We start from the raw sequence: 17,765 nt of genomic DNA, 5'->3' as shown, positions 1-17,765 counted from the left end.
TCGGACCCTTGCCAATTCCTGTGTCAATATCCTTTCTTTGTTTGCCCTCTCGAGCGGTGTACAAATACTCGCCGACGCAAGCAAAGTTCTTCACTCGGAGCAGTTGGAAGTGACAGGCGGGATACGTCAAGAACCAGACCATAACTGGAAAAGCAACAGAGCGATTCCTACAGGAGTCCACTTCCTTGACTTCCGCCGCGCTAATGGAAGTTGGTCCGAGCGGGGCAGGTGGCCGCCGCTGAATGACTCCGAAGAACAAAAGATCCGACAGTGCTGGCTTTCAGCTGCAAAGCGGCGAATAAAGTGAGGAAGCGCTTAGTATTCAAGCTGGTATTGACTGCGCGCTCCGTTCACTGGTACTGTGACATTGGCGGACCAAAGCCCTCTCTAGTTTGGATACAAGTTCACTTATGTGCAAACTCGTCTCTTGGTGCTAATCCACCAAATTAAATCTGATCTGAAGGGGCCCTAAAACAGTGCCCCTTTGTAAGATTAGAAGTTGAAATAGTTTACAGGGTTAACGTGCCCATTTATTTCTACCCGCGTTCAACAGTTTGATTCGATCAATCTCGAACATTTGCGTCCCATTTTTTTTTTCTCCATTTTCCGATCGGCTTTATCCTCAGAAGGGTCGCAGGGGGGTGCTGGAGCCAATCCCAGCCGTCTTCCGGACAGCCTGAACCGGTTGCCAGCCAATCGCAGAGCACACGCAGACGAACAATCGTTCACGCTCACACTTCGGGACAATTTAGAGTGTTCAATCAGCCTGCCATGCATGTTTTTTGGAATGTGGGAGGAAACCCGAGTACCCAGAGAAAATCCACGCAGGCCGAACAACCGTTCACGCTCACACTTCGGGACAATTTAGAGTGTTCAATCAGCCTGCCATGCATGTTTTTTGGGAATGTGGGAGGAAACCCGAGTACCCAGAGAAAACCCACGCAGGCCGAACAACCGTTCACGCTCACACTTCGGGACAATTTAGAGTGTTCAATCAGCCTGCCATGTATGTTTTTTGGAATGTGGGAGGAAACCCGAGTACCCAGAGAAAACCCACGCAGGCCGAACAACCGTTCACGCTCACACTTCGGGACAATTTAGAGTGTTCAATCAGCCTGCCATGCATGTTTTTTGGAATGTGGGAGAAAACCCGAGTACCCAGAGAAAACCCACGCAGGCCGAACAACCGTTCACGCTCACACTTCGGGACAATTTAGAGTGTTCAATCAGCCTGCCATGCATGTTTTTTGGAATGTGGGAGGAAACACGAGTACCCGGACAAAACCCACGCAGGCCCGGGGAGAACATGCAAACTCTACACAGCGATGCCGGAGCCGGAATCGAACCCACGATCTATGTACTGTATGCTCGACGTGCTAACCACCGGCCCACCTGGCCGCCCTCATTTGCCTCGTATTAATTGAAATCATCGATTGACTCCTAGCATACTTGGCATATCTCGTTAAAATGCTCCCATCCCTTACAAAAATGCCTCAATATTCCTTTGCCCGGCGTCTACAACCGAAAACTAGACGGGTTTAGGATGGCACGCAACCGCCGTCTCATCTTTGCCGGCTTTCTCTGCTGCTGTGTGTACTGTAGACACCACCGGGCCCCCACGAAGCCGCTCGTTAAAACCCCCACTGTATGAACTGGCACGCGGTGAAAGACTTCTGTTCTCTCGGCCTTAAGTCAGACAAGCAAGAGGCTAGTGATCCACCGGCCCACCCAGAACAGCCTTTTCCCCTCCCCCCCATACACGAGGGGCCCGGCCAGGTAAACCATCCCAACTCGGGGGTTTAGACAAAATGCTGCACCGGTCCAGGTTTTGTGTGGGAAACAGCCCAAAAAAAGCCATATTAGCTCCCCGCTAAAACACTTTTCTTTTGTAGGCTAATCTATAGCTTACTCGACGTACTCGGGAGGGCCACCCTTGCCTCGCCCAAAGAATGTTTTGATAGAACTCCTGGCTTCCACCTATCTCTTTGCAGACACAAAATCTCAAAGTAATTCCTCCATTTACACATGGCGCTCTTAGGAACGGGTGGCTTTGATCATCCACTCGCTTCCAGGTTCTCAGGACCCCCCAAACTTTAGCTCCAGGTCAGGACCTGGTAGTAAAACCAAGGCGGGTCAGCGGGCGGTTAGCGCGGCGATGCGTTTTGCAACTCCAAGGGTGAAATACCGTCCGTCCCATTGTCTTGTTTCCTACTGTATGCAAGTTTCGAGTTGCATCTCTTGAACATGAGCCGCTAGAAGAGTTTCCATTTCGACGCTCGGCGAAGAACTTCCCCCGTTCGCATTGTGTGATCCATCTGGCTTCCAGATTGCGGCTTTTGCGAGTGAGCGCTTTCGTGCCTGCAGTCGACGCCGAGCCTCATTTGCGAGCGGCAACAAACAAGCGCGGGGGAGTTGTTGTACAGCAAAGTACTCTGCGAAGCTTGAATGGGTTATTGTAACTTCCCCCCGCAACCCCCCCTCAGTTAGGTGAATTATTCCCACAACACCAAAGCTGAGCACGGCTTTTTTATGCTTTCGGCTTGTTTGCTTCCACTGCAGAAAAAAAAAAATTACAACAGTACTTCCTCAGACAGCCGACAAACCTCAGAGTGCCTGTTGTCTATTATGGGTTAGGTGTTTATTATTCGTATTTAAGGGGACAAATTACATTGGTACTTTGACTTGCGGATTTTTTTCTCCCCCTCCCCCCTTTACTTTCTTTCTTTGCTGCATTGCAAAGATTGCTCACAATAGCAACAATTACTGACTACTTCTGATGATGCTCAGAAAATATACAGCACGCAGTAAATGAACACGTTATCGAAATAGAGGCATTGCGCCATCTTGTGATCGGATCTGTGATTTATTTTGAATTATTATATATATTTTTAAACTTTCTGATTGGTTATCCATTCCAAAAGTCCCTGATCATGTAAAGCCTTCTTGCGAGTCACAACATCAACTGCGTTGATGTGTGCCTTAAAGGGGCTTGAGTGAGGTTAGTGTGAGTTTTGGCCGACTGTACTGACACGGTCTATATTTGTTTAATATGTTGTTGTTTTTTTAAAGGCAAAAAACTGGTAAGTTGAGGTACTTATAAGTCGTGCTACCATCGTCACCCGAAAAGCTTCATAGTACAAGTTCCAACAAGCCACATAATTTCATTCTAAGAAAGTGCCTTAGTGCTAACTTGTAATTTTAAAATGCCGTAGACGGGCTAATGGTAATTAGCATAAATGCTAATGTTACTTTTGGTAACGAGAAACCTTCGAGTAACGGATACTTTTAAACACACAGAGCAGTAAGATATACAAGCAAAACAATACTCGTAGCCATGTTGACAAGTTCCAACAAGCCACATAATTTCATTTTAAGAAAGTGCCTTAGTGCTAACTTGTAATTTTAAAATGCCGTAGACGGGCTAATGGAAATTAGCATAGATGCTAATGTTACTTTTGGTAACGAGAAACCTTCGAGTAACGGATACTTTTAAACACACAGAGCAGTAAGATATACAAGCAAAACAATACTCGTAGCCATGTTGACAAGTTCCAACAAGCCACATAATTTCATTTTAAGAAAGTGCCTTAGTGCTAACTTGTAATTTTAAAATGCCGTAGACGGGCTAATGGAAATTAGCATAAATGCTAATGTTACTTTTGGTAACGAGAAACCTTCGAGTAACGGATACTTTTAAACACACAGAGCAGTAAGATATACAAGCAAAACAATACTCGTAGCCATGTTGACTCTACTCTGTGAGTTCCGGCGAATATTAAAAAAAAATAATATATCCAACGAATATTACTGCTGCTTTGTAGGCGACCTTCTCCGCCTTGCTTTCTTGCTCTTAATTAAGCGACGTCACTTCCAGTCGAGCTTGGTGTTGGTGTAGAGGAAGCTGCTGACTGACTTGACTTCTTGACAATTATAAACATCCACAACCCCCCCTCCCCCACCACCAAAAAAACTGTTTCCATGGAAACTAGAGGCAAGGCAGACGACAATGCTTTGACAAATCTGTCGCATTCCCTATTTTTCGTCTAATTGTCATTTTTACTTGGACTTTTTTGGTCTCTGGTCTGGGTTGAATCGTCACACCTCAAACTCTTGTCCCCAGGCTTTTCTTTCTATTTTAATAAACCTGATCCCGCCTCCCTTTGTCCGCCCGGGTGCTTCCGCCCGTGGCCCAGTTCCTGCGTTTTCCACAAAGAAGCCCTCGGGGGCGCAAAGGGCCGAATGGCAGGGCGCTGAAAGGAAGCCCCGCCGTACAACGGTCAGTAAAAAATTATATAAAACGCCATTAAGAATCAATTTCATGCGCCGCTAATGGAGTCAAGATAGCCTCTCGTCCCTCGGAATCACCCTTCCTCCCTGTCCTCGCATTCACGGTGGGCGGCTGGGACTGTTGGGCAGCAAATGACCTGCTAATGAACAACAAATGTCCCGACAAATGACCACCTGGCCGACGGCTGAGCCAGATATGTTGGCTAGCGATCGCTCCAGCTCTTGTCATGCAGTCCCTCAACGGGCCCCACCTGCGGAGCTTTGGGAGGTGTCCATGTGGGAGTGTAGACATGTCTGGCGTTAAGACACGAGGGAGAGGGGGCTGCGGGTAAAGGTTTCTGTCTACTTTGGCCAGAATTTGACTGCTGACGGGGCAAACGTCGCTATAAAAATATGGCGGATGCGTGGGCTGTAGATCGCATCACAATCGAGTGACTTGGAAGCGAGCTGCTAAATCCCTTTAGCGCACTTTCGTAATTTCATTATCCGTGATAGAAGGCGTGATTGTACACGGCAGCTGATCGGCGTCAAGTCCGCTCACAAAGTCTCTCCGTCACAACAGGCGAGCCTTTGATTCTTCTAAATCTGTCTGCAGCGGTTCCACGCGGGTGACTGAAAAACCCAAAGTGTATTTTTAAAGCCCACGTACTTCAGCTGACTGCGTGGAAATCGCGGTTATTTTTGGATTCCGACACAGTTGAAGTCGAGGCCCGAACATTTCCTGTGTCCGCAAGCGCAACAATAATGTCACGCGGTGATGCGCTCTGTCTGTTTAAACGCGTGTCAACGTCAATCACGGTTCCTTGTGTATAGTTACTGCTCATCCATTCTATAACACAGTAGCCCACGAAGATTCATAGTCGCTTTCCCACAGATTTCAAGATTTGATTTGGATCACTCGGAAATGTTCAATGTTGCGATAGTTGATGTGAAATGGTTTCCAGTTTACGGCTACAGCGATAATCTGCTGATGGTTTCAAACTTGAGTAACCCGATAAAAATTTACTTACGTTCCACACTCGTATTAGTTATTTTGAATGTGCGTGGTTATAAAAGGTAAAACCTGGGTTGAACGTGGGAGTCAGCAAGAGAATATTGTTTTGTTTTTTTTTTAAACGCCTGGTTAGCGGCTAGCTGCTAACTGGCTAACAGTCAGCCAGTCTTGGTGTACCATGCCAGTTGCCCACGCCAACCACGCCAATAAAAGGTGGAACCTGGTTTGAACGTGGGAGTCAGCAAATGAGAATATTCGTTTTTTTTTTAAACCCCTGGTTAGCGGCTAACTGCTAACTGGCTAAGAGTCAGCCAGTCTTGGTGTATCATGCCAGTTGCCCACGCCAACCACGCCAATAAAAGGTGGAACCTGGGTTGAACGTGGGAGTCAGCAAATGAGAATATTCGTTTTTTTTTTAAACCCCTGGTTAGCGTCTAGCTGCTAACTGGCTAACAGTCAGCCAGTCTTGGTGTACAGTATCATGCCAATTGCCCACGCCAACCACGCCAATAAAAGGTGGAACCTGGGTTGAACGTGGGAGTCAGCAAATGAGAATATTCGTTTTTTTTAAACCCCTGGTTAGCGGCTAGCTGCTAACTGGCTAACAGTCAGCCAGTCTTGGTGTATCATGCCAGTTGCCCACACCAATAAAAGGTGGAACCTGGGTTGAACGTGGGAGTCAGCAAATGAGAATATTCGTTTTTTTTTTTTTTTAACGCCTGGTTAGCGGCTAGCTGCTAACTGGCTAACAGTCAGCCAGTCTTGGTGTACCATGCCAGTTGCCCACGCCAACCACGCCAATAAAAGGTGGAACCTGGGTTGAACGTGGGAGTCAGCAAATGAGAATATTCGTTTTTTTTTTAAACCCCTGGTTAGCGGCTAACTGCTAACTGGCTAACAGTCAGCCAGTCTTGGTGTATCATGCCAGTTGCCCACGCCAACCACGCCAATAAAAGGTGGAACCTGGGTTGAACGTGGAAGTCAGCAAATGAGAATATTCGTTTTTTTTAAAACGCCTAGTTAGCGGCTAGCTGCTAACTGGCTAACAGTAAGCCAGTCTTGGTGTACCATGCCAGTTGCCCACGCCAACCACGCCAATAAAAGGTGGAACCTGGGTTGAACGTGGGAGTCAGCAAATGAGAATATTCGTTTTTTGTTTTTTTTTAAACCCCTGGTTAGCGGCTAGCTGCTAACTGGCTAACAGTCAGCCAGTCTTGGTGTATCATGCCAGTTGCCCACGCCAACCACGCCAATAAAAGGTGGAACCTGGGTTGAACGTGGGAGTCAGCAAATGAGAATATTCGTTTTTTTTTTTTTTTAAACGCCTGGTTAGCGGCTAGCTGCTAACTGGCTAACAGTCAGCCAGTCTTGGTGTATCATGCCAGTTGCCCACGCCAACCAAATGCTATTTACTTGAATATTTGTATTATTTGTGTATTATTATTATTGACTTCTGTATTGTCACTTCCCACTTGTGGAGTTATTTAAGCGCAGTTTGGGGATCTGCACATGCAGGTTGCTTCACGCTCATACAAGTGGCAAATAGGTCGCTTAAAATCTACATAGAAGTAGACAGTCAAAAAAGGCACAGGCACTGAATTGGGAATTTAGCACTCGGACTTGCTGCGTGTGGTTTTTACATCCTGTCCCTCGAAGGGACCTTGGGCCAACGAGGCAAAGCGCGTCAATGGCCAGTGTGCCGGTACTGCGACTGGAACAGATGACATCACCTAGAAAAGGAAAAACATGGCATTGGAAGAACCCTCAGTGTTCTTTATGATTTACATTGCATGGACAAAATCAATATGACATCTCACCACGACACATACAGGAAGTGAAAATGGAATAAAGGATGGAATCGGTCCCTCACTTAAAGTGGGCTTAGGCACTATAATGTATAAAGTCTCAGTCGCGGAGGCACTTTTAGCCGTCTGTTGAACAGACCAAACAATCAAACGCACACTCTCAAAGGGCTGCTGTACTGTAGTTACTGCTGACATCACTAACTAGGGCCATGCCCCTTAAAGGTACACTTCAAACACACAAATACGACAAGACACAGTCTGTGATGAAGCAGAGCTGGGAAGGCAAAAAAAAACCCCAAGAAAAGTCATTCAGTGGAAATGAGAATGGGAAATGACATCTCATGTGGTCATTGTAGCCAATGGAACGGGACACTCTAGCGATGCAGGAGCCATTATGTAACCGCCGAGTCCTTTAAAATCTTTGAACCTCATAGAACGGTCACGGTTGTTTCTTATTTGCCGTGTCCTCAGATCCCATCGGCTTTGTGTCATTTGAGCCCACTTTATCATTTGCATTTTCATCACAGTCCTGACCCCCCACTCCTTCCTCCTCCTCCCCATCTGCTGAAAGGAGGCCCAGTTCCAGTACAAAATGCAGGGAGACTCCTCCTCCTCCTCAGCGTTTTTATGCTCCCGGCCGAGGCGAGGCAATTGGCATGGCCTCATTGGTTCTGTGCTTGGGTGTGTGTGATTGTGTGCAGCGGGGTAACGTCAGACCGGCTCACCATCACCGCTCGTTCTGTACTTTCATTCTCACCAAACGCCTCATTAGCCTCCAGCGAGACCCTGTAGCCTCCTCCCAAATTCCGTTTTAACCCCTTCGCTCCCGAGTTCCCCATGTCCATGACGCTTCGCTTCCAAATTGTTTGGGATTCACATCACTGGCGAAGATGTCCAGCAATCAGCAGGATAAATGGTGGCTGTTTTGCAGAAGCTTCCCTTATAGTCAACTCCAACGCTGAATGGGGGAACCCCCCCCCCCTCCCCAACCCCCCTACTAGCTTGGCCCTCTTTCCTTGGATTGTCATCTCCTGAATGGCCCTTTCAGGGTTTCGGAGCCAAGATACAAAACCTCCTTCGGGGGCGGTTGGGGTGGGGGTGGCGGGGCGGGCGAACGGACTGGACTTCTCAAAGTCTTAGTCAGGGACACAAATCTTTCAGACTTTGGGGCGTCAGTTCTTGATCTAGTTTATTTTATTTTTTTTTTACTTTTTGAATAGATAAATAAAATCCTTCAATATGTTGCAGTGGGCCTTCACTATAGTCTGAAAATCTGTGTTACCTTTCAAAAATGTGTGGGTTTTTTTTCATATTCCACATACAAAGCCATGTTCAGAGAAAGGAAAATATTCAATTTGAGTATTTTCATCTTTGCCTGATACATCCTGTATTTGCTTTGCTTAACTTTTTAACCTTGTCCCGACGTGTTCATGTCCCAGAAAATCCCTGTGTATTTGTGGTTTGGAATGTGCAGGTTCACTTTTTTTGGCGGGGGGGTGTTCCTTTATTCATTAAAAAAGTTACTGATGCTGTTTTACGACTCGGTCGAGAGCAATAAACATATTTCTTTGGTCCTGTCGTGTGCCATTTTGCTAGCAAGGAACTATGTAGGTTGAGGTGTTTCGTTTATACAAAAGCAGTGCTCTGCTGCCATCTTGTGGCATACACCATCAAAAAAAAATTACAAAGTTTTGTTGAAATTAGTTTTGTATTACGGTTGCTGCACGATACCCAAAAATAACTTTTTTTTAGTTAATTAGTGTAATAAGAAATACGAACACAACTTAGTATCCCCCTTTCACGTCAGTGCCGTGTTTAACTCATTCAGTACCGAGTCTGAAAAGACGTTTAAAAACGTCTTTGGGAGTGAATGAGTTAAGGAACAGCGATCGGGGGAAAAAAGGCGAATAAATGCTGACTTTTACAGAACTTAGCAAAGCGGGACATTGCTTTCAATACAAAATAGCATGGCTAGTGAGTCATTCTGCCTGTGATGCGAACTACCTTGTAAGGCAGCTGATTCTCATCTTGCATCAGCACCAACTGGTATCACTGCTCCAGAAGTCAATACTTGGTCTCCCCTGCTCTCAAAGTCCGTCTGATGTCACCGAAAGCTTACCCCGAGTCATTATCCTGCGTCGCAGGGGTATGTTTAGAGTGGCTCTTTCCTGCCTGATTTGCAATGGCGCCAAACCCTTCTGTGTGTGGTCAACGCTGAGTGGGGCCAAACCACCGACTCCGTGAATGGAACAATGGCCATTTAGGAAGCTCACTGAAGCTTGCGCTGTTGCCGGACACAAATGGAGGCGCGATGGTTGCGTTGAGTGTTTGTGTGACGTTCTCACGAGTCACTAACCATTGCCGTGTCGTTCCGAGATAAATTTACAGCCCAGCACGGGCGTTTGTCCGGCGACCTATTTACCGCTTAAATATTGCAGGGCATCCCCCAGCTGCCGTGCGCCAAAGCGCTCTACAACTACGATGGCAAGGAGCCGGGCGATCTCAAGTTCAGCAAGGGCGACGTCATCATCCTGCGCCGGCAGGTGGACGAGAACTGGTACCACGGCGAGTTCGGCGGCCTGCACGGCTTCTTCCCCACCAACTTCGTGCAAGTCATCAAACCGCTGCCGCAGCCGCCGCCCCAGTGCAAGGCACTCTACGACTTTGAGCTCAAGGACAAGGAGGCCGACAAGGACTGCCTGCCGTTCGCCAAGGTAGCCGTTCGAGCGCGCGTGTTTATGTCGTTTACGGCGCCCAAAAGAAATGCGTGATAATTACATTCCGTCTGGCTTCCTGATGAACGGCTGTAATTAGGCTAGGCATGACGAAAATCCTGTATATATAGCGAGACCAGGCTCATTATGTGGAGACAGCATTTCAGCTCTGTGTCGCGCGACATCTTGACGCCATCTTGGAGTGAAACCATCGGGACCGTACAAAAACACAATCTCACAGCATGCGACTCTCATAACATGAAGAAAAAAACCCGAAAAAGAGAGAGAAATCCTAATACTGATACCAATATAATTTTCTACAGATCACGGCAGACATGTTTTCCCAGTCGGAGTTGGCTTTTGAACCAGTTTCGCTCCAACCCCAAAAATTAGAGGATGTAAAATTGATGCCATCTTCGAGGTCCAGTTCGCTCGTCCTGTGGCGATGATAATTTGAAATCTGATTAGTTAAAGGGAAAGTCTCATTGCTCCAAGTGACATGGGCCAGCACTAGTGATTCTGAAGGCCCTTGGGCAGATTAGATTGACCCGGCAACACATAATCAGCAAAGCATTGCAACCAAGAGAAATGCCACCAATGAAAGATAATCGACTGGTGAGATTCAGGTTTTTCACAGAACACAAATCCTTTTCTTTTCTAGGATGACATTCTCACCGTCATCCGCCGGGTGGACGAGAACTGGGCGGAGGGAATGCTGGGAGACAAAATTGGAATTTTCCCCATCTCATACGTGGAGGTAAGAAAAACGGGCAAGCGGCAGAAATTAGCATTCACAGAATCGCGCTACGATTCAGGTCACCCGCCGCCGAGGTGGCTTCCCGTTCAAAGGCGTATTTTTAGACTTTATTTGACGGTTTGAGGCGGCGAGCTCAGAAATAGCGCTGCGGGGAGCTATTAAAAATAGGCTTTCTTTTGCTGTTTGTTTATGTGGCTGTTCTCTATTCATGGCGTGACATCGAATCAAAGGGCGAGGGGTGGTGAAGCGCGGACCTGACAATTTCATGAGCCGTTCAAAAAGCATTTGTGTGGTTTATAATTGGGCGGATAGGCGCTCCGGATAACCGATGACGGTATTTGTACACAAGGAAATAAAAGGTCAATTAACTTATGTCGACTTTAAAGCGCTGCGACTGACTGCCTGTCTTGATTTACTGGCCAGACGTGTCGACAATGAGGCGGCACTGCGTTGGGAGTCAAATTCCTCACTTTTATGTTGCGTCGATGGACCCGCTCGGGTGCAACGACGCTGGGTAGAGACTGTGATTAGAGCGCTTCTTTCTGCTTTTGAGTCGCGCACATGAAACGGGTCACAGAGTCGACAGTTTCATAGCCGGCTCGTTAATATTCCCCTTTGGGGACCGGGAAAGGCTGTTGATGAGGATCTTCCACACCAAACTGCTTCAACTGTGTACTGATTTAACATCTGGGGCTTGGTACAACTAGATTCACTGATTTAAAAAAAAAAAATTCAAAAGAAAAAATTATAATAACCACCATGTGTTGTTCTGGCTGCTCTTATCGCGTGCAAGGGATGGTAATTCAAAAAACGTTTTTATTCATATGATATAATCCGCTAAAAGATTAGCTTTTTTGGTCACGGCATTTGGCAATTCTTCTCTGTCATTTTCAATTGTGTAAGCTTACGTTAGTTACACTGTACTAACACTCAACAAGTTAGGTTCTTTTTTTTTTCTTTTTCTTTTTTGCGGCTGGCAACCGCGTCAGCTTCAGCAAGCTTCCCGATTGGCTCTCACTCCGTTTTACGTCCCAGTCACCAAGTCTGTGGCTAATCAGGCCTTAGCTGACTTTGATCAGAAGGCGACTAAAAAGGCTCAAATCCAGCTGGATTGGCGATAAGTGTGTGCGCACAACGTTTAAGCCCCACCTTCCCCTTCCATTTTCTCCTCCCTGCTAGTTCAACTCGGCGGCCCGGCAGCTCATCGAGTCGGACAAGCCCTCGGACTCCAACGGCGAGTCGGGCGAGGGGGCCTCCTCGGGGCCCCAGAGCAACGGCGGCCATCGGGACAAGAAGAACAGCAAGAAGCGACATTCCTTCACCTCCCTCACCATGTCCCACAAGCCCATGCTGGCTCCGCCCCCGCAACGCCACTCCATGGAGATCAGCGGCCCGGTGCTCATCAGCTCCAGCAACCCCACCGCCGCCGCCCGCATCGGCGAGATCAGCGGGGGGCTCTCCTGCAGCGCGCCATCACAGGTAAACATGCCGAGAGGAAACTACAGATGTCTGCCTTGCAGCCACACCACGATTAATTTTTTTTTTTTTAATAGTATCCTTACTTCTTGTCGTGGGAGCATCAAAGCAATACTTTTGTTGAAATGATGCCAAGATGCCACAAGATGGCGGCAAAGTAGTCAACCAAAAAAAAAAGGGAAAAAAAGCATCAAGAAATGAGAACAGGTGTTTGTTTTGAAACGAATCAGCCCCTTGTTGCATCCAACCAGAATATGATGATGACATTTGGTTCAGTATGACAAATCCAGGCAAAAACACAGAACAGATTTGTGACATCATGCCAAAAATTCTCCGGCTTAGGATTCAAGCTTTGCGTGGCTGCATGACTCCACTCGCCTGTGAAAAACGTCTTCGGGCCTCCGGGTCCCTAACGCAGCGAGCCAGACATGACAGCAGCTGCTTTATGGTCGGCAGCTGCTGGAGGTTTTGGACGTGGTTAGACACGCTCGCAGACGTGCCAATTTGTCTGAGGCCGCCTGCGCTGCGGATAGACCCAAATGGGGGGGAGGCCAGCCTCCGTTAAAGGTGCTTAAAGAGCACTGAAATAATAGCGAGGCGCGGAGGAATGCACTAATCGCTCTGTGACTTCTTACATTGAGGAAAAACTCAAACATGACCGTCTCACAAATTCCCACAAAAAGAGACTAGCTAGATCTTGACTTTCCATGCCCACGCCCCCCCCCCCCACCAAAATAAAGCAAGGCGAGTTCCCAGGTAAATTTCAAGGAAGTCGAGTCAAGTCATTCCTCGGGTTAAGCAAGTAATAGTTTATTCATTCATTCATTCATTCATTCATTCATTCATCTTCCGAGCCGCTTGATCCTCACTAGGGTCGCGGGGGGTGCTGGAGCCTATCCCAGCTGTCTTTGGGCAGTAGGCGGGGGGACACCCTGAATCGGTTGCCAGCCAATCGCAGGGCACACAGAAACGAACAACCATTCGCACTCACACTCACAACTAGGGACAATTTAGAGTGTTCAATCAGCCTGCCACGCATATTTTTGGAATGTGGGAGGAAACCGCAGCACCCGGAGAAAACCCACGCAGGCCCGGGGAGAACATGCAAACTCCACACAGGGAGGCCGGAGCTGGAATCGAACCCGGTACCTCTGCACTGTGAAGCCCACGTGCTAACCACTGGACTACCGGGCCGCCCAGTAATAGTTTAAATCAAACTTTTACATATTACTATTATCTATTTAGACATTGGCAGTTTTTGCGCTCAATATTTGTACTTGGCGCTAGTTAGCCGCACCGGTGCAGTCACAAGTCAAGTTTTGAAATCATCCCACATCATATCATTGATTGCTTTTTCTTTTTAACTAAAAAGCATAACTGCCGGCAAAACTTAAAGTTTGACGAGCTACCAGTTAGCTCAGGTAGGACACGAATGTCGCTTAGATGTCTTTAGCGGTCTTAAGTCTTAAAATTGCCGATGACGGTATCATCACTCGAAACAAGAGCAACTAAAAATAGATAATAATAAATTTAATTTAATTTAAATAAAAAAAAAACTAGAAACAGAAATAATAAATTTCCAATAAGAAGGTCCCCTGTAACAAAAGTCGAAACGATCAAATCTACTCTCGTCAGGGTAAAATGGTGAAAATTTGGTTGCCAGTACCTGAAATCAGTTGTTTGCATGTGAACGAACATGCAAAACGCATATGAAAACCTCTTTTTAAAGTGGAATTGGCCTTTGGGAAATATGTGTTTACGCCTCACACAATGGAGATGCTGACTACCACAGATACACACACACACATACATACACACACACACACACACACGGACCGGTTTATGTGTTTTGTGGGGACCACTTTTTAGTTCATCACTTTCGGGGACACACACACACACACACACACACACACACACACACACACACTCACACACACACTCCTCCCCCTACCTCCACCTTACTGATCTTTCCAGCAGGCAGACAAAAGACAACAAAGGTCGGCTCCTGTCGCCCAGAGGAGTATTTTAAAAGCCAGCGCCACGCCTGCCGCCAAAGTGCCGCGGTTGACGCCATAAAGCAAAATCGCGTCAAGTCTGGCAGGAAAAAAAATGACTCGAAGAGACATTTTAGAGACTGCAGATGCAGTTGGAGGTTCACCTTAAGAGGCGTCCCGGCCTGGTGCAGTCATGCGTGGGGAGAGCGAGCGAGCGCGCGGGCCCCAGGGAGATAATGTGCCAGCGCCACCGGGGGCTCGTTACCACGACACCAACCGCGCTCTCAGCCGCGAGTCGGGCCAATCAGGTGTCGCGAGTGTCACCTGATTGCGGTCGGCCAATGGGAAGAGTTGCGGTCTCCGCCTCGGCGAGAAGCTCAGATCACACAATGTGACGCCTCGGTGAACCGGCGGCTTCTGTTATGACGCTCGACATTGAATCGGGCCAGGGCGAAGTATGTCCTGGGGGGGGGACAATATTTACAATAGGTCCCATTTATGATATATTTTTTGTTCTTGTACAACTCAAGTACAGGTGCTCGTATGTCATGGTCGCAATGTTCTCAGTAGGGCTGAACGATTTCAGGAAAATGTCCAATTGCTCTGGCAGAAATGGTCATGTTGACCTTCGCAAGCTGAGAAGAATTTGCCGTGGTGTTTGTCGAGCTTCAATTGTCCTGTCCTGTCCTGTTTGAAAGGTGCACATTTGCACAACCGGACTGATCGTGACACCGCCCCCGAGCAGCCCCGTCACCACGGCGACGGTCTTCACGTTTCCGCCAGAGTCCAGCTACGCACCCATTCCACTGGTAGGTGCACACCTCTGCCAAAGCAAGGTGAAGGCGCATGTTTCATTGTTGCCACACAACTTGTGCATGGATTGTTTCACTCCTTAAAAGCCACATATGATTTTTTTTTTAAAGTGCTTTTCAATTTATTGCCTACAAATAGTTGCCTCTGGATTGCCGGCCGAACCAACGAGCATGAAATTATAATGCATTTCTGGCTGCCATCTAGCGGTGAACACTGTCATTACAACTTAAAACTCCCCACTACAGTCAACATTTTAATTTTCCAAAAATTCCTCACGGTTCTCGCTCCAGATGCGCCTTGCTAGTTTCCCATCCTTGCTTTCGAAGCTCGCCCCGTCTCGTGAGATATGCAAGCGAAACGTAGCAAAATCGACCCCCCCCCTCTTTCCACACATGCAAACTGAGAAAAAAAGGAGCTCTAATAGCTCTCAGCCTACACAAAAGCACACACAAACTTCCTGTGTGTGTTGTGTGTGTGTGTGTGTGTGTGTGTGTACATGCCGGCATGCCGAGTTGGTGAATGAACAGGAATGCGCACACAAAAGGTGGAGCTCTCCGCTTCACTTGGGAGCCCTACGTGATGTTTTTGTACAGATGATTCCTGTAACCCGCGGGCGGCCTAATTATCTCATCTCCAGCGTCGTCGCCGGTCGACCGTCACACGCTCGGACTCTCGTGCGCGTAACTTTCAAAAGAGTCCAGTGGGGGGGGGTGTCGTTACATGGAACGCTATCACACGGCCGCTCATTTCATCGACTTGTGAACAGGTTGCCGCCGCTGATCTCACCGTCGAGTTGCGCGAACTCGACAGGCACACACGTGGATACAGTTATAGCGCCGAAAAGGGTAACAAGGGGGGATTTTGCCTCCGTTACCCGCGCCAAAAAAAGAGCCAGAGTTGCGATTAGTCATTTCATGTGGTCCGCGTTAAATTCTGGGACGGCAGCGCCGCCGCCGCTTGCACAGCTGCGCCGTCTCCTAGCGACAAACAAACAAGCCAAAAGTAACAAAATGGAAGACAAAGTGGAGGTCGGCCGGACGTGCATCGTTCCTGGCATTCGGGAAAAGGCTTTGAAAAAGTTTGCCGTCCTTTGGCTCGGGCCGATGTTTCAGGAGGAATAACACTCAAAACTTTCCCTTCAACTTCTTTTCACTTTTCAGTTGAAGTGTCCAACTATGGAATGTTTCTGTAAGTGCACAAACTTGCTGTGTCGTGAGCCGAATGGCAAAATTCAAAGCAGATGATGAACAAGGCATGTCCATGTTGATGCCTTTTTGTGACTCTTCCAGTCTCTCATCTCTTGCCACCTTTTTCACATTTTATTCTTTTCATTCATTCATTCATTCATCTTCCGAGCCGCTTGATCCTCACTAGGGTCGCGGGGGGTGCTGGAGCCTATCCCAGCTGTCTTCGGGCAGTAGGCGGGGGACACCCTGAACCGGTTGCCAGCCAATCGCAGGGCACACAGAAACGAACAACCATTCGCGCTCACACTCACACCTAGGGACAATTTAGAGTGTTCAATCAGCCTGCCACGCATGTTTTTGGAATGTGGGAGGAAACCGGAGCACCCGGAGAAAACCCACGCAGGCCCGGGGAGAACATGCAAACTCCACACAGGGAGGCCGGAGCTGGAATCGAACCCGGTACCTCTGCACCGTGAAGCCGACGTGCTAACCACTGGACTACCGGGCCGCCTACATTTTATTCTTGACTGACCAAATGCTCAAATGACTTGCCATGGAGCCTGCTCAGCATTTACTTGACATCCTTTCAGTGCATTGAATTGTCCTGGCGTTCTTTTTTTTTTTTTTTTTTTGGATAATAAAAGTGCCGTTATGCTACCATGTTTTCTAAAACCAAGCAGTACTCGCTCCCGTGCCGCATCATACGGATGATTGTCTTTCCCGCTTCTCTCCCTTCATCCCCCGCAGGATGCTCTCCCGCCACGGCCGCCTCCTCCGCCGCAGTCGTCCGCTGGAGGCGCCGGGTACTCGCTGGTGGCGGGTCAAAGACCCTCCCCCAGCCTCGGCGACCAAGGCGGCAGACAAAGACCAACAGTGTGAGTTGGAAAAGCAGCCCTTCGAGCATCCTTGTTTTTTTTTTTTTGTTTGTTTTTTTTCTAGCGCTTGTCCTCTTGAGGTTCCCAGGTGAGCCTCGCTGTAGGCCAGGTACACCCCGGGATCGGTTGGACAAATTAGATGCACCTGTAACATCAGTATCAATAAGATTAAAAAACTTTTTACCATAAGAAACAACTTTTGTACAGTTTCCAAATGCTTAACGGCTTTTTTTTTTTGTTTTTGTTTTTGACCGTCCATTTTAAAAATCAAATGTGGCCCTTGAGCGGATCTGTGAATCAGCCTTGACTTGTAAAACCTCCCCCAAGGCAGCTCACCCGTACCTGTTTAGAATTAGATGCCCCCCCCGCACCCCACCCCCGCCATCTGCGTCCGCTTTTGCACACACGTCACACGTCTCCCTGGGATTCCGTGCCGACAGCATCCCAGCTGTGACTCCTCGCCCGGCTGTGACCCTCAAATTCCGTGTCACCGGGGTTGAGGGGGGGAGGCATCGGTCCCGGAGGGTCGGCGCTGTGAGAAAAGGCAAACTTCCCATGTTTGCTTCTACCGACGTGCGTCTTTGATGTGTTTGTTTTGCGGCTGTAGCTATGTGGCCATGTTCCCTTACGCCCCCCGCAAGGAGGACGAGCTGGAGCTGAGGAAGGGTGAGATGTTTCTGGTGCTGGAGCGCTGTCAGGACGGCTGGTTCAAGGGCACTTCCATGCACACCGGCAAGATCGGCGTTTTCCCGGGGAACTACATGAGCCCAGTCAGCAGGTCGGTCGGAGGGTGACAGGTTTTGGTTTTTGAGCGGTTTACGGGTTTTTAATGCACTCGGAGACTGCCGTAGACGTAATCGGCT

General features: G+C 48.1%; 1 protein-coding gene across 2 annotated transcripts in view; it reads left to right on the top strand.

Annotated features, from left to right (window-relative positions):
• Positions 1–17,765, top strand: part of sh3rf1 (SH3 domain containing ring finger 1) — a 160,163-nt gene that overhangs the window by 17,010 nt on the left and 125,388 nt on the right. For both annotated transcript variants that reach the window (XR_007963679.1, XM_052073720.1), the window contains exons 3-8: positions 9,525–9,800; positions 10,462–10,557; positions 11,737–12,036; positions 14,726–14,836; positions 16,775–16,902; positions 17,510–17,680. Coding sequence is in view for 1 of the 2 variants with exons in the window: in XM_052073720.1 (XP_051929680.1) it covers positions 9,525–9,800; positions 10,462–10,557; positions 11,737–12,036; positions 14,726–14,836; positions 16,775–16,902; positions 17,510–17,680 (1,082 nt within the window). In the remaining variant the exon portion in view is untranslated. The remainder of the gene's footprint in view (positions 1–9,524; positions 9,801–10,461; positions 10,558–11,736; positions 12,037–14,725; positions 14,837–16,774; positions 16,903–17,509; positions 17,681–17,765) is intronic.

This window comes from Hippocampus zosterae, chromosome 8 (assembly GCF_025434085.1).
Source record: "Hippocampus zosterae strain Florida chromosome 8, ASM2543408v3, whole genome shotgun sequence".
Taxonomy (NCBI): domain Eukaryota; kingdom Metazoa; phylum Chordata; class Actinopteri; order Syngnathiformes; family Syngnathidae; genus Hippocampus; species Hippocampus zosterae.
Note: the sequence above shows the minus strand (reverse complement) of the source record. Positions and strands in the feature narration are given on the sequence as shown.